The sequence below is a fragment of the Nicotiana tabacum genome, chromosome 19, assembly GCF_000715075.1.
Source record: "Nicotiana tabacum cultivar K326 chromosome 19, ASM71507v2, whole genome shotgun sequence".
In the NCBI taxonomy this organism is placed as follows: Eukaryota; Viridiplantae; Streptophyta; class Magnoliopsida; order Solanales; family Solanaceae; genus Nicotiana; species Nicotiana tabacum.
The window spans coordinates 104,874,766-104,889,890 of record NC_134098.1 but is presented as its reverse complement, the minus strand read 5'-3'; the positions used below and the strand labels follow the sequence as shown (position 1 = coordinate 104,889,890).

At 35.2% G+C, this 15,125-nt stretch overlaps 1 protein-coding gene across 1 annotated transcript; it reads right to left on the bottom strand.

Annotated features, from left to right (window-relative positions):
• Positions 1 to 57: 57 nt before the first annotated feature.
• On the bottom strand, positions 58 to 2,498 carry LOC107827727 (uncharacterized). Its single transcript, XM_016654917.2, has 3 exons — positions 2,209 to 2,498; positions 1,754 to 1,829; positions 58 to 802 (listed from the first exon to the last, which is right to left on the bottom strand). Exons 1-3 carry the CDS (start codon positions 2,212 to 2,214, stop codon positions 267 to 269), a joined length of 618 nt encoding a protein of 205 aa, XP_016510403.1. The 5' UTR covers positions 2,215 to 2,498; the 3' UTR covers positions 58 to 266.
• Between the last annotated feature and the right edge of the window lie 12,627 nt (positions 2,499 to 15,125).

Below are 15,125 nucleotides of genomic sequence, written 5' to 3'. Positions count from 1 at the left end.
ACAATGAGCACATGAGATCAAGCTGAATTTCTCTGTAAGAATAAGCAAAAAGGGGTAGCAAAACTCTTATTCAATTCTCTATACACAATTCTTGAACCTGAAAAGACAAATATGGCATCATTGTGTATTCACAATAGATTTCCTCTTCTCTCAGAATATTAGTCTCGGTTTCATGCTAATAGAATAACCCAAGACTAACTAAAAACAAGAAGAACGGCGAGCTATGTGTATATATATAATATATGATTCCATTCTCTGTAACCAATTTAACAGATAACACATGCATTAGGATTCTCTTCCATGCTGTGGTGAACCTGGTAATATGTTTGCGCGGGAGGAGGATAATATGGCCTGTAGGGCATGGCCTGCATATGAGGAGGAGGATAATATGGTCGATAAGGCGGTACCATTCCAACCACAGCTGGATGATATTGTTGTTGTGGGAATGGAATTGGCATTGGCATTGGCTGTGGTTGTGCTTCTGCCTTCTTCTCTTCTTCCTTTTTGGGCTCGTCTTTCTTATTTTCGTCCTTCTTACCTTCTTCTTCCTTTTTAGGCTCCTCTTTCTTTCCTTCCTCCGTTGGAGCGCCTTCTTTCTTGCCCTCGCCCTCCTTCTTAGCCTCTTCTTTCTTCCCTTCTTCTTTCTTTGGTTCCTCTTTCTTCTCTGGCTCTTTTGCTGGTCCTACTGAGATTATGTGTGCTGGCCAAAACTTCCTCAATTTGCTTACTACACTCACTGGATCAACTGTCCCAATAATGGTTAATTTCTTACCTTTCATATCTATTGAGATCTCATCAATTCCTGCAATATCTCATCATAACATCCACTGGTTAATTTCATTTTGCAGTTTTTACATGTCACACAAAATAGCTCAATCAAACTCCACTGCCCTTCACTAAGGTGCAGTTTGAAAAAGAGAAAAGAAGGGCTTTAGGGACTTTTAACTAATTGAATTTTGTCTATATTGAAAACAAACTTTTGTAACAATTTTGTCACCAGATTTCAACTGTTATTGCACAACCATCATTTTTTCTTCATGTTTTGGTTACTTCTATAGCAAATTATTTTCTCCAAAGAGCATTAGGCCATTATACCAAATTAAAAATTGACTACTACTGAAAACAGTGCAGCAATGAAGTTGATAGAACAACTAAAGGCAAAATCTCTTAGGACGATATTAGGTAATGCTTTCGTAATCATCACTAAACTACATATATTTCTTTCTCTTTTTAAGTCCCATCACTGAAATCAACAATGTGGGCACTAGAATCCCAACCTACAATAAGCACTCGTTCATCACATATTCCCAAAGAAAGAAAATGGAGGCTGAAATGGAAAACAGCTTACAAACATGGTGGACCCACTTGACGTGGCGCCGCATCAGAATCGTCCTATTAAAAAATTGACTTCTCTTTTATTTATTTTATAACTTTTTCAAATTAGTAGAAAGTAGAATCCATTGTGAATGGCCTAGTACCTAATCCAAGTTGCAGAAACTAGCATGTTCAATATTGGATCCTCCTAATTCTTCAATAGTGAGACACCACCAACTCAAATGGTTTCCAAAAACTAAATTCTTTCCTTATTGCTAAAGACACACATGCTTTGATGCTCGTATCAAAAGCATTACTTGGAGTCGTTCAACTTGGTCTATTATGCATATACATATTGGTGAAAATTGGAAGATCAATAGTTTTTCTACTCCATTTATTGGTGAAAAATGTAAAAAATTTACTCCTAATATATCAATACCTGGAAGAGCAGAGACCGTCTTCAAGGCCTTGCGTTTGTCTCTGACATCGTGCACCTCCAAATTCAAGATAAATTTCTGCATAAAAAAATAAAAATAAAAAATAAAATCTTTGCAAAATAAAAGGTGAAAAACAGAACCAACAACCATAGAATAAGGGGGAAAAGAGGGAAGCAAAACTGAGAAATTATGGATCCAAGTAAAGATTAGCAGTGTTAGACTCAACAAAACAGAGTAAACAAATCACTACACAAAAGGATCCACCACCGACAAAAATTAATGAAGAAAAAGAATATTCAGGAATCAAGGAAAACTAAAAACTCCAACATCCAAAAGCAAGTATAGCATTTTTTTGTGAAATATTCCAAAAGTGGAATAGCAAAAAGGCAAAGTCTTGAGAAAAAGAAAGAAGAGAATCAAAAGGGGAATAAATAAAGAAATAAATGATCAAAGATACCTTCATCTTGCAGGCAGGATCAGAACTCAAATCGGAAGAAAAAACTCTAGAAATAGAAGGATAGAAATGGTGAAAGAGTAGTGCTTAGAAAGAGACAGAAACTGAGTATATGCTATAGCTCAAAAGAAATGGTGAGAGAGGATTTGACGGTAGAAACAAACCCATAAAAAGGAAAAGATTTCCGAATCAGAACAAAAAATGCAGAATAAGAGAGAGAAAGTAAAAGGGAGTTATGGGCAATGGTGGTATTATATTTGGAGCTACAGAGAGTAAAAAGAAAAGGTGATACTATAACAGTAGCATAAATTTGTTAAATTTATTCTGAAATGTTTGGATCCAAGTGGACTCTCTGCATGCTTGCTGATATTGCCTCGTGCCTCTTGGCTATGCAATTAGGTTCAGCAGTTCAATTAGAGTACTTAGTATTTTAAGATCCATCGTTTTTCGGTTTTTGGTACAACCAAAATTTGATTTTTAAATATTTGTTAAAGAATATCAAAACATCAATTTCGATGTTTGGTTAATGAGTCAAAATAAATGTTAACTTTGTCAAAAAATTGATAATAATGTTGAGAAATGAAATAATGTTTTGCTATTTTTGAGTATTAAAACTGATTATAAAGTCTAAGTGGTAAAACCGTAAAAGTATATTCATGAAGTAGTTATTATACAAATAGATATTGAAATAGTATTACTTATATGATCCTGATGTTTGCTTGAAGTTAATATTTGTTCCATAATCCAAATATGCATTTTCCCCAGGTAGAATGTGTACCAAAGTCAAAACATCTATGTTAAATTAGATTTTGGTATTAAACATTCTTAGTTTATTTTAGCTAAAATTACATATGGTAAAAAAACTGCATAAAGATACTATGGGTTTGAACTTAAAGGATTAATTTGTTTATTAGCTAAAAATATATACATTGAATAAACCTGCATCAAAGATAATGCGCCAAATATTTTGACGGTTAAAATATATTTAAATATTTTTTTAAAAATCCAAGCAAAAGTAAATTAAATATTTTTTTAAGCTATAACGATATTATTATTTTTTGTGGTCTATTATAGCAGTCTTATTTGAGTGGTCTCTAGATCAAAGTCCAAAACACAACCTCATATCAAAAACAACAGTTTTTTTTTTTTTTTGAAGTTGTAGCTGCAACAAAGATAATGTTAGTAAAAAAGAACGTCACTGCACCACCAACTGTTGTTGTCGTTCACCCTCTTCGTGTTCACTTGCATACATTTGCATTTCTCTAGCCGAATGCTATCTGATCTTATTCATATATTACCTTTTATTATTTACAAAAAAAATAGGAGCGAATTTACCTTAAGCCAAACGATATCACGCTGCAACGCTTCGTGGGAAAATTTCATTAAATACACATATAAATAATATGCAAAAAAAATACAAATTTCTCTATAAATAATATAGAATGACATTGCTCGGTAAATCTAGATTGCTTAGTCCACTTGGTAAGGCGCTGCATTTCTTGAATTTGCATCAGGGTTCGAGCCCAAACTAACATTTTTTTGTTCTTTTAAGTTTTAGAGTCTCTTGGTATCTTTAAAAATGATTGATATGATCCAAAATATTTATTTTTAATGCAATGTTTTTTAAAATTTATATATTTAATTTTTAAATGTGACACCTCTGATAAAAAGCCTGCATACGCCACCGTTTGCACCAAGGTTTGGGGTTGCTTAAAAAAGAAAAAAAAAAAGAAAAATAAGTTGGCTTTAGATTTGTTTTGAGTTGGTGAGGTGGTCTCACATCCCACTGGCTAGTAGATCGAAAATTTGTGTTACGTAGAGAGTAAGCGAAAAATACATAATTCACCCTGATACTAATCTAATTTTGCTGTATCCATTGACAGTGTCATCTGCTATATGGTTAATTTTTTAAATCAGTTGGAAGTGGCGGAGCCACATTGAACCAAGGGATGTTACACTATATTGAATCAACCGACATTGCCGGAAAATTACACTATATTATTCGATAATTTTTTTTATTTTATATTTATTTACTATATGTTGATTCTCTTTGACTTTTCGATATATCTAATTATTTATATTTTGACATCCCTTGATGAAAATTCTGACTCCGCCACTGTCGGTTGGGAGGGGAAAAAATATGTCAAGGGAAAAATGCAGTGGTTTCCAACAATATTAATCCAAGATAAGGTGGTATGCAATAACTACGGCTGTAAAAATAAAGAGACAAAGGGGATCGATCTTTCTCATCCTTAGCTGCTAAATTCCTACTTGTCATTCTGGTCATAAAAGACAAGCGCCTGAACTATAAAGTCTTAACCACAGCTCTTAAGTTGAATTGGAAGAAGAAGAAAAAAAAAGTAAATAAAAGTTGAATTGTATTTGACATGAATATTAGCATTAACAAGAAGTTAAAAATTTGTGAATTAAAAAGTTATTTCACTTGAAAACTTCTGAAAAAGTTTTTTAATATTCTATCACTATTTCATAAATTGAAGTTTAGTAGGGAATTTACCACCTGGTATTCAATTTGATCTCGGACCCGTACAAGTACACCTAACGTTCATGTCTTAAATTTGCGACTATTTAGCGAAGCATTTTCCCAAATACAAAATTCCGAACCAGAAAAATGACAAACATTTGTTTATTTTAAACTATATGGTACAAATAAAACTTGAATCGGTATAAGCAAAGTGTACTCTGCTTACAGCATCCAATTAAAGAATAGAATTTCAGCCTCACCAATGTTACTCCTTCCTTCACTTTACTGTTTTCACTTTTCAACATTTTTTCCGATAAAATAAAAAACATTGAGCATGATATTAAAAAAACAGCTGAATAACCAATGAGGAGTGATAAATATGATAAAAACCAATCCCATCTGTCATATCTTTCATTCACATAAGATTTTCATGTTCATATATGATTAGAGTTTTGAAGTTAGGGTTTTATTTCCTTATAGGACTTGGGACAGAACCTATAACCGGCCTATATATTCATATATGGGGGCACATATGCTCTACTTGCTATTAGCTTTAAAGTTGAATTGTATGGTAGGAAATGGATGTTGGTCCATGTGTCATGAGAATAAAGAATCAACATCACTTGGTTAATATTACAATCTCCTAATTAATGATGTATTATTCCATCTCACCGATTTACCTGTCACCTCTTTTTATACATCTCCAAATTTTTGCATTACTTTTTATATAATATTTATTTCATTTCGTAAACATTATGCAGTTACTCTTTGAAAAGTCAGAAAATTTTGTTATTACGACTTTTTCCAAATATTAAATTTTTTTATCCAAAATAACTAATATAACCTTTTTTTAATGTATGTTTTAATATGAATTTTTTTATTTAAAATTTTTTAAGAAAATTGATCTCCTGATTACAAGAAAATTAAATGTTTATTATCTCCTCTTTGAATTCTGCAATTCTTAATTTTTCAGTCTGGAGTCAGTTTATTTTATATAACTTTCACGTCGAGAATTTAAATTCATTTAACTATTTAAAATTTAAACTTTTGATGACATTTTGTTTTATAAAACTAACAATTTAAAAAATAATTTAATATATTATTATCGTAAATATTGATTAATAAGTTGAATTAATGTTTAAAATCTGTATCCGGTCAAAAAGATGGAAAAAGGAATACATGCAAACTACTAGCCTGTTTGGCCAAGCTTCTCAAGAGGCCAAAATTATTATTATTATTTTTTCTCAAAAGCACTTTTTTTTCCTAACTTGAGGTTTTTGGGGGAAAAAATTGTTTTTGGTAAGAAGCAAAAACAGTTTCTGAGAAGCAAAAATAAGTAGCTTCTTCCCAAAAACAGAAGCAGAAGCAGTTTTGACTTTTCTTATTACCAAAAATACCCTTAACAAAATATAGTATATACCAAAATAATTGTTAAACCTAATACTTAGGATATTAGTGTATAAATATCTTTTATTATTTTTAGGATAGCTTTCTAATATATAGTGACTTTAGGGGTGAATGCTTTTATATTTGTTGAATGATTTTTAATATATTTAACTTATATTAAACGAATTAAGTATTTTTAAATTTTATTTTCATATTTTACTTAAATAAAATAAAAAGATTTAATTATTGCTTATAATAACAAATTTTTAAGATTATTTATTTACTTATAATATTAACTATTAAGCAAATCTATTCATGTCCTTATTCGTAATTAGATACTTAAAAGCACTTTCTGAAAAGTTTGGCCAAACATAAATTATTGTTCAAAGGTATTTTTCAGAATGATTAGTCAAACACAAACTGCTTCTCTACAAAATTACTTTTTTCAAAAGCATTTCTTAAAATAATTTGATTTCTCTAGCTTGGCCAAACAGGTTATACGATCTAATGACCTTGAATTGCCAATGTTAGGACTTTTGTCTATTATGTTGAATGAGAGAAGCAAACAAATCCAATATGTCTTCTCCTTTCTGTTTTTGGAATGTTTCCCTTTTCCTTCAATGGGTTTTCTTCCTTTACACCAGCCATTTATTTCTTTTCATTATTTCTGCTTTCTTACTTTGAGTGATGGAGATTAGAAATTTGTGGTTGCCATAAAAGTACAACTACTAAAGCACGACTTAAAAGAAACTCTTGTTGGTATATATAATAGAAGTAGTATTATTTTGGAACCATGATCCCTAATTGTGTTTGCTTTACACTTGTGTGATCAAATTGGGATGCATGGAGTATTATTTGGGCTTTTAACAAATTTGGCCAGTTGGCTGAAAATAATTGCAACTCCTAGTCTAATACATAAAATATATATACGTATTTTGTATATATATATATAAAAAATATACATTTACCAACTATTATTTTGGAGGGCGGGTATACAATATATATTTGCCATATTATTTAGCAATTCAATTTCATATGTGCTTTCTGATTCAAAATGACTATTTTCTAGAGACTTTTTCATATATATATATATATATACGAGATTTTAAACTTATTTATCGGTTTCTCTAAGTTTTCCTATTTACAGAACGTAACTAAAGTTTTTTACAAAATATATAAAAATCTAATCAAAATATACAACTTATCAATAGCTTAAATAAATTTTTTGTACATATTTCAATCAAAAACTACAATTTGTATACAATCATGTTAGTTGTATATATTCTGTATGCTATTTCTACACCCGACATACAAAATATATACAATTTGTTTATATCTTCTTATTCGAGTTTCAATATGAAATTTCAACCAAAACCACCTTGAATCTTCGCCAAATTCTCTCAAAATTGTGATATAAACTCCAAATGATATTCCCAATCATTTGTGATAACACCTAATCCAAACAAGTAACAATTTCACAAAATTCGATTTTCAAATTCAACGTGTCTAAGCGTTTTAATAGTTGTCAATAAGTTTAAGCTCATGTATACATGATTTAATTCGATTTAAATTTAATTATACCATCAATTAGTTTCAGTTTAGTTCCAAGCGCTACTCTTGTAGACACATAACAAAAAGCTTTTGATAACCCATTTTGGTGCTTCACGTACACATTCTATGGCTTTGAACCAGTTGAATAATTTTTCTTCACCATTCTTCAAAGCTCTGAGCATGTTCATCTGCAAAAGCCGAATCGAAGAGGAACTGAGAGAAAAATATCTATTTGGCAAACATCACAAGCAGATACATGGTCTATCACTATCTGTTTCATACCAGACCAATAGAACAATTGCGAAAGCCTTTTGAGAGTGACAAGTTGGCCTCAATGCCCTCTAATTGGTGAGTCATGAAAGGTTGCCAATAGTTGTTGCATGAGTGAACCATGATCCCCTATGTAAATTTTGCCCTTATTTCTCAAAACTCCAGCTATGTAATGATATATATGAGGCCCTTGAGTAGTCATTGTTACCTTAGGGATTAAGGCAGTTGCATGTGTATCCCCTTCATAGCTATTACTGTCTTCTTGCATCCAAGTAGGAATTGTTACACTAATGGCCATGAACTCAGCTACATTAGGCAAGGTTTCACCTTCTTGACCTTCAAACTGCCTTGAGAGTGCATCAGCAACTCTGTTCTCTGCCTCTTTTTTATACTGAACTTCATAATCAAGCCTCTATGGTATAGTTAACCCCTTATGTTGAATGGCAGTGGTTACTCTTTGTTCTAAAAGGAATTTAAGGTGTGATGATCAGTTCTTACTATAAAATATTTATAATACAAGTAGTGCCTCAATTTCTCTACTGCATTTAAAAGAGCCATGTATTCTTTCTCATAAATAGATATCCCTCTGTGTCTAGGAGCAAGTACCTTACTCGGGTAAGTAATGGGTTTCTCTTTCTGTAAAACACAATGCCTATGCCATTATTGCTAGCATCAGTCTCAACTATAAAATCTTGAGAATAATCAGGTAAAGCCAAGACTAGTGTGTTAGTCATGGCTTGTTTCAGAGCTTCAAAGGCAGTTGTAGCTTCCTCATTCCACCTGAAGGCTTCCTTCTAAAGTAAATCAGTCAATGGTTTAGCAATGACTACATAATTGAGCACATATTTTCTGTAATAGCCTGTTAACCTCAAAAATCCTCTCAACCCTCTCAAGGTAGTAGGGGTAGGCCAGTCTAACATAGCTTTGACCTTCTCAGGATCAGTAGAAACTGCCTCATTTGAAGTCACATGCCCCAAGTATTCCATCTTTGATTGCCCAAAGGAACACTTAGACTTATTTGCATACAAGGTCTGAGCTCTCAGGATTTGGAGCAGTGTTTCTAAATATGTTAGGTGTTCAGGTCGGTATTTACTATATATGAGGATGTCATCAAATAATACCAACACAAATTTTCTGAGTATAGGCTGAAAAACTTTGTTCATCAGTGCTTGAAATGTAGCTTGAGCATTGGTTAGCCCAAATGACATAACCTTGAATTCATAATGTTCTAAGTGAGTTCTAAATGCAGTTTTGTAAATGTATTCACTCCTCATTCTAATTTGGTGATAACCAGTCCTTAGGTAAATTTTAGAGAAAATTACTTACCCATACAACTCATCTAGCAAGTCATTAATTATTGAAATTGGGTACTTATCTTTGATGGTTATCTCATTAAGCCCTTTGTAATCCATACAAAATCTCCAAGTCACATCTTTCTTCTTTACTAGTAAAGCTGGTGAAGAAAAATGTGACTGACTATCTCTAATGATCCCATTAAGCATCATTTCCCTCACTTGTTTCTCTAGCTCTTATTTTAAAAAAAAATTATACCAGTAGGGCCTCAAGCCGACAGGTGCAGATCCTGGCTTGAGTGGAATTCTATGATCTATGGCCCTGGTAGGAGGTAGGGATTTAGGCTCAGCAAAAACATCTTGATAGGTGATCAACACCGACTCAATTGAGGAATCAATAGACTCTTCCTCTTTTGTTGCTGCTGCTCATACCAAGAACAAGTGTGCCATGAGAGTTTGCCCTTTATTTATCAATTTTTCCATAGTACTTTCACTAGTTAATCCTTATTGCCCTTGCTGGTTGATGCCTTGTAACATCACCTTATTGATCTTTTTTCCCAATGGTAGCACATTTCTTTTCATGATCAAACTTAGTTTGATTGAACTTCTTCATCCAATCATTGGCAAGGACTATGTCACAACCTCCTAACTATAATATCCTCAAGTTTTCTTCAAAGAATTTTCCACCCAGCTTCCAACTAAACTTAGGACAAACAAAGTTGGTATACATATAATTACCATCAACCACTATTACTCTTAGTGTATTAGCAAACACTGGTGTGTAGCCAGTCTCCTTGACAATAATCTCGTTAATGAAGCTATGTGTACTCCCCGAATCCACCAATATAGTTAGCTCATTTTTTTAACCACTCCTCTCACTAGTATAGTATTGACTCCCATATTAGTACTAGACAAAGCATTAAAGCAAACAGCCTCCAGTATTTCCAGTCTTATGTCTAGTTCAATCTTTACCTCACGTAGTGGTTCTTCCTGTATAGTAGTCACTCCATCCACTTCTCCAGTCAAGAATTGCAGTTGTTTGAATTGACACCTGTGACCAGGACCAAACTTTTCCCCACATCTGAAGCATAGTTAATTGGCCATTCTATACTCACACACCTCTAGAATCAGTCTTAAGGGACTATGTTTGGATAAAGTAGTGATCTTGCCCAAGTCACACCTCAAACTGGGGTTGTAAAGCGGTCGATTACAATAATAATACCTAACTAGGAGTCGGGATCGAATCCACATGGAGCGTAGATGGGATTAGTGGTATGTAATTGGTCTAAGCACGTAAATTGTCTAAGTTGCACTTCCACAAACTTTATTTTGATTTTACTTCTAAAATTATACTAAGGATTGCAATTGAAAAATATGAACTAGAGAAGAATGTTTTTGTTGTTGTTTTTCAAATATGTAAACGATCTAGGGCTGTGACTTTCACCTACGTGTTTGCCTAATGGGTTATGCGCTTTAGAGTGAGTTTTGTTGGTCGGGGTGTATTATAGCAATCAACACTCAAATACCCACTCAATACCTCTCGGTAAGAGAGTGGTTTTGCCTTATTTGGCTTTCTCAAGTCCAAATGGGTATTGAAATAAAAGTTGACAAATTGCTCAAGTCGGGTTTTAATATCTCTAGGTTCAACCCTTTAATTGGGACTATCAATCTCTTGATTTCATCCCAAACTCTTGTTAGCCAAGTTTTTCTAGACTAAGTCTTTCTTTCTCATGTAGAGACTAAGTCAAATATGCTTGAATTAATGTTTGCAAACATTAATTCTACAATTATAGCAAGAACGAGGCTAAATAATACACACCCAACCATAAACAAGCCCTAAATCAAACACCCATTAGGTTCCCATACTAGGGTTGGGTCACAACCCCAACTAGAAATTTAGCTACTCATAGTGGGTAATGAAGAAAATAAAGAAGAAAAGATGATAAAACTCATATTGAATGATTAATACATGAAAATCCAATGTAAAATCAACAATATAAGCTAAATTTTCCTAAAAGAGTAAAGAAAAATGGCTATAGACTTTCTGGTATTCAAAAATTAACCTAATTTATACACAACTAAAATTTTCGGACAAAATTGCCCTTTCGGAGGTTCTGCGGCCGCACAATTCTATATGCGATCCGCACTTTGCTTCAGCTCTTGACAGGAGTTGGATCTGCGGCTGCACAGTTCTGCACTGTAGCCGCGTCTCTTGAGTTATGCGGACCACAGAATTCTGGGTGCGGCCGCACATTGCTGAGTGACCCACACTAGGGTTAGGTCACTCAGCAATTCTTGCTGGGCTTGGAGTTGGAACTCTCTGAACCATGACTTCTGCGGCCGCACAATTATTGTGCGGTCCGCACCTTATATTGCAGCTTTGTTAATTCTTCTTCATGTTCTGCGGCTGCACACAGAATTCTGCGGTCCGCACTTTAGCTTTTTGTGCTTGATTTTTATCCTTGTTCAAAAGCACTCCTCTTGAATTTGATTTCATCGTAATGACTCATTTTCCAATACTCCTGCAATTAAGCATATATCATCAGTTTTCAGGAATACCTTTAAATATTTTTGAACTAAAACAAAAGTCAAAAGGTATAAATAAGTAGTCCAAATCTCCACTTATCAACTCCCCCAAACTTAAGCTTTTGCTTGTCCTCAAGCAAATAAGGTAATCCCCAACTCCACAAGAAAAGATCTATTCCAGCTAATCTAAGGTGAAGCAAACACACATCAATTGTGACCAACAATTACCCATAACACTTGTGAATTATCAACAAGGCAATGATTTGAAGTTTTAAGCACTAATAGTTCTAATGTGCCACTTGAGTATCAAGAGTTGACTTACTCATCAGGGAAGTTCGCTCTTTCATGTAGGTCACCGTGGATCCCAAACTCTTCCTCCTTTACTCTTCGTTAGCTTATCTCACTTAAGAATGAAGCACTCAATTCAAGGATTTATGAAAAGTTAGCTCATCTCTCTCAAAATAATGTCACTAGTACGGCTCTAAGTACCATATGCTTGCCCCTCATGTAAATCACCACTAATGTAACCTCACTCGATTTGAAATCACGTAGGGCTTTTTCGGGATGTAATGAAGTATTTTGGACTAAGGTAGGAAATGTTAGAGTAGAACGGGTGCATCTTTCCTTAAGCACTCTATTTTCTCTTTTTGGCTCATGCTTTGCCGACTCTTTGAGTCATTTTCTTTTTCCTTAGGGAAACTAGAGAGACTTGACATCACTCTTTTTTAGTCATGATATTCATTTTTTCCTTCTTTATTTCCTCCATGCTTTGCACTTTTGCTTTTCTTTGAATCCTTTCAACTCTTCAACTTATTCACCTTCTTTTTGCATATTTCTTTCTTTTTCTTTGCCTTTCCTTTTCTTCATTTCTTTTCTCTTTTGCTACCTTGATAGCACTTTCAAATTTCTCGTCTCTCCCCCAAACTTATGTTTTAGCCAATTGTTTCTCAATAGTGTTAAGGAAAGCTCTGGTGCCAAGAGAGGATCACTACAAAACGGATAAAGGCTTGTAACATAGTTATCAAATAAGAAAGGTTTTAGGCTCAAAAGGGTTGACTAGGGATAACAACATTGGTGGGTCATGGAAAATTTCAAAACAAGTCAAGGAGAGTCTACAATCACTTCTCAAGCCAAGCATAACTTAGAATTTCGCCTAGAAATACATTCGGGGCAAGTTCTAAACCATTTACACGGGTACTTGGACTTGCAACAAAACATATCACCTCTTACACAGCTGGATTGTTCTAGAGGATAGAGTCGAGGGCCCACAACAACTATATTCGAGATTGAAAATCACTAATGGTTCAACTAAACCACTCGATGATTGCTTAAGTCAACACAAGAGTCAAAAGGTCACTAACTGACAACCACCGATATGTTGGCCGACATGATGGCACCCACATTAATTGGGTACCCGGCCATGATAAACGCAACTAAGACTGCCCGGGGGATTAGAAGATTGTTCTCATTTTGACTCGGATATATGCGGTTGCACATAAATGTTTGACACTCGTTTGCCTCAAAGTTGAGGGTGGCCCTCTGAATGGGCACCCCTGCTGTGATCCATGATGGTGGTGGTCTTGGAGCTGCCAAGATCCCTGCTAACCAAGGGCGAGCCGCATCACCCATTGCAAATTTTCCAAGTATTGAACCGGCTCTACCTCCTCGAACCCCAAATAAGTGTTCAGGGTATTCTGATCAAATCGGACCTTCAGGTTCCTCACCTTGGTCACCTTAGTCCCCTTTTTTATGTGGGCCGCATTGGCATAAAACTCCCGGACTAAATGCTCCTTGGCATCCATCACACTCTGAGTGAACCATGTCCACCATTTTCTCTCCCTAAATTGCTTAGCCACATTCGGATTGAATCTATCCAAATCCTTCAACAGGAACTGACGCTCAAGTGTGAATGATCTCTGGAGCCACCACTCTCGGAACCTGGTAAAGGCTGTCAGGCTCACAAATCTATCTTCCCAGGTCTCCTTCTTTTTCGACCTCTCTATGCCAATAACTCTAGTATTACACTCTCGACCGTCATCTGGAATATCATCGTGATCTTCAACTGTGACTGGTGCGGCGGGGGTGTGAGTATAAGAGGGTTCTGAGCCCTGGCTGCCATCTTCCGAACTCTCAGAAGAGCTTGCTGAGGTAGAAGGCTCATTGCGGAGCTGGTATCTCCCAGGGAATTGTTGTGGCTGAAATTGGGCCTCCGATTGTGCCTCCACCGAGTGGCCCTCAGAAGCTTCCCTATACGGGATATAAGAACTTGATTTAGAGGGCTCTGTGGCCCTACCTCTCCTTGTGGTTGGCTTCTTTGCTATCCCTTTTTAGACTGAGAGTGGTTGGGTACCCCTATCTCGGCCTCGGGAGGGTTCACCCCTCTCTTTGGAAGTATCACCACGTCCTCTTAATCTAATCATTTTCTATAATACATAGCAGCATGAGTCAGTTAAAGTTCAAACACAAACTATAAAACAGTTGCAGACAAAATAGTGAGCAAGAGGGGGAAGTGCGGTCCGCATAATTCTGAGGGCGGCTGCAGAATGGCTTGTGCGGACCCCATAATTTTGGAAGCGTGGCCGCACAATTGAAGTGCAGTCCGCACAATTCTGAGTGCAGCAGCATAATTCAAGGCCCAGAAATACCAGTTCTCTGAAGTTTTGATCTGCGGCCGCACACATTTTTCTGCAGCCGTAGTTCAGTTTCTGCGGACCGCACAATCAATGCACAGACTTTGCCCTCGCCTAAGGATCTGCGAATCGCACAATTTCTTGTGCGACCACACAATTCAAAATTAGATGGCACTGAACTTAGTTTTTTTTCAATTTTTGCATAATTTAGACATGGTATTGGAAAATTAAACATGATGCACAGTTTACCCATCCCCCAATTAACAAGTATGAAGTTATCCACACTATTTTAAGCACACATGATGATTAATTTTGACATTTAGGACTAAAAATAACTAAACTAATGAAGAACAAAAATTAAGAAATTTGAAAGAATCTAAACATAAATTGAACATACCAGTAATGAATGATGCAAGGAAGAATCTAGGGTGATGAAGTGAATGCGAGATGATTGAATCAATTTGAGTGCACTATGCTTGCTTTGTTGTCAACTAGTCAGAGTGTGTAAAGTTTTGAACAGTGGTAGAGGGTCACTATTTATAGTTGGTCGATTTTAGGGCAAGGATTAGCAGTTGAGTGTGGCCGCACAATTTTGTGTGTGGTCCGCACTCTATACCTGTCACTTGCTTCCCTCTTTGTCGATCTGCGGTCCGCACAATTCTGAGTATGGCCGCAGATTTTTGTGCGGACCGCATAATTCCTTGTGCGGCCACACTTTGGCCATTTCTCTGACATGCAAACTTCACAGAGTTTGCAATTTCTGATCTCCAATTGTGCGGCTGC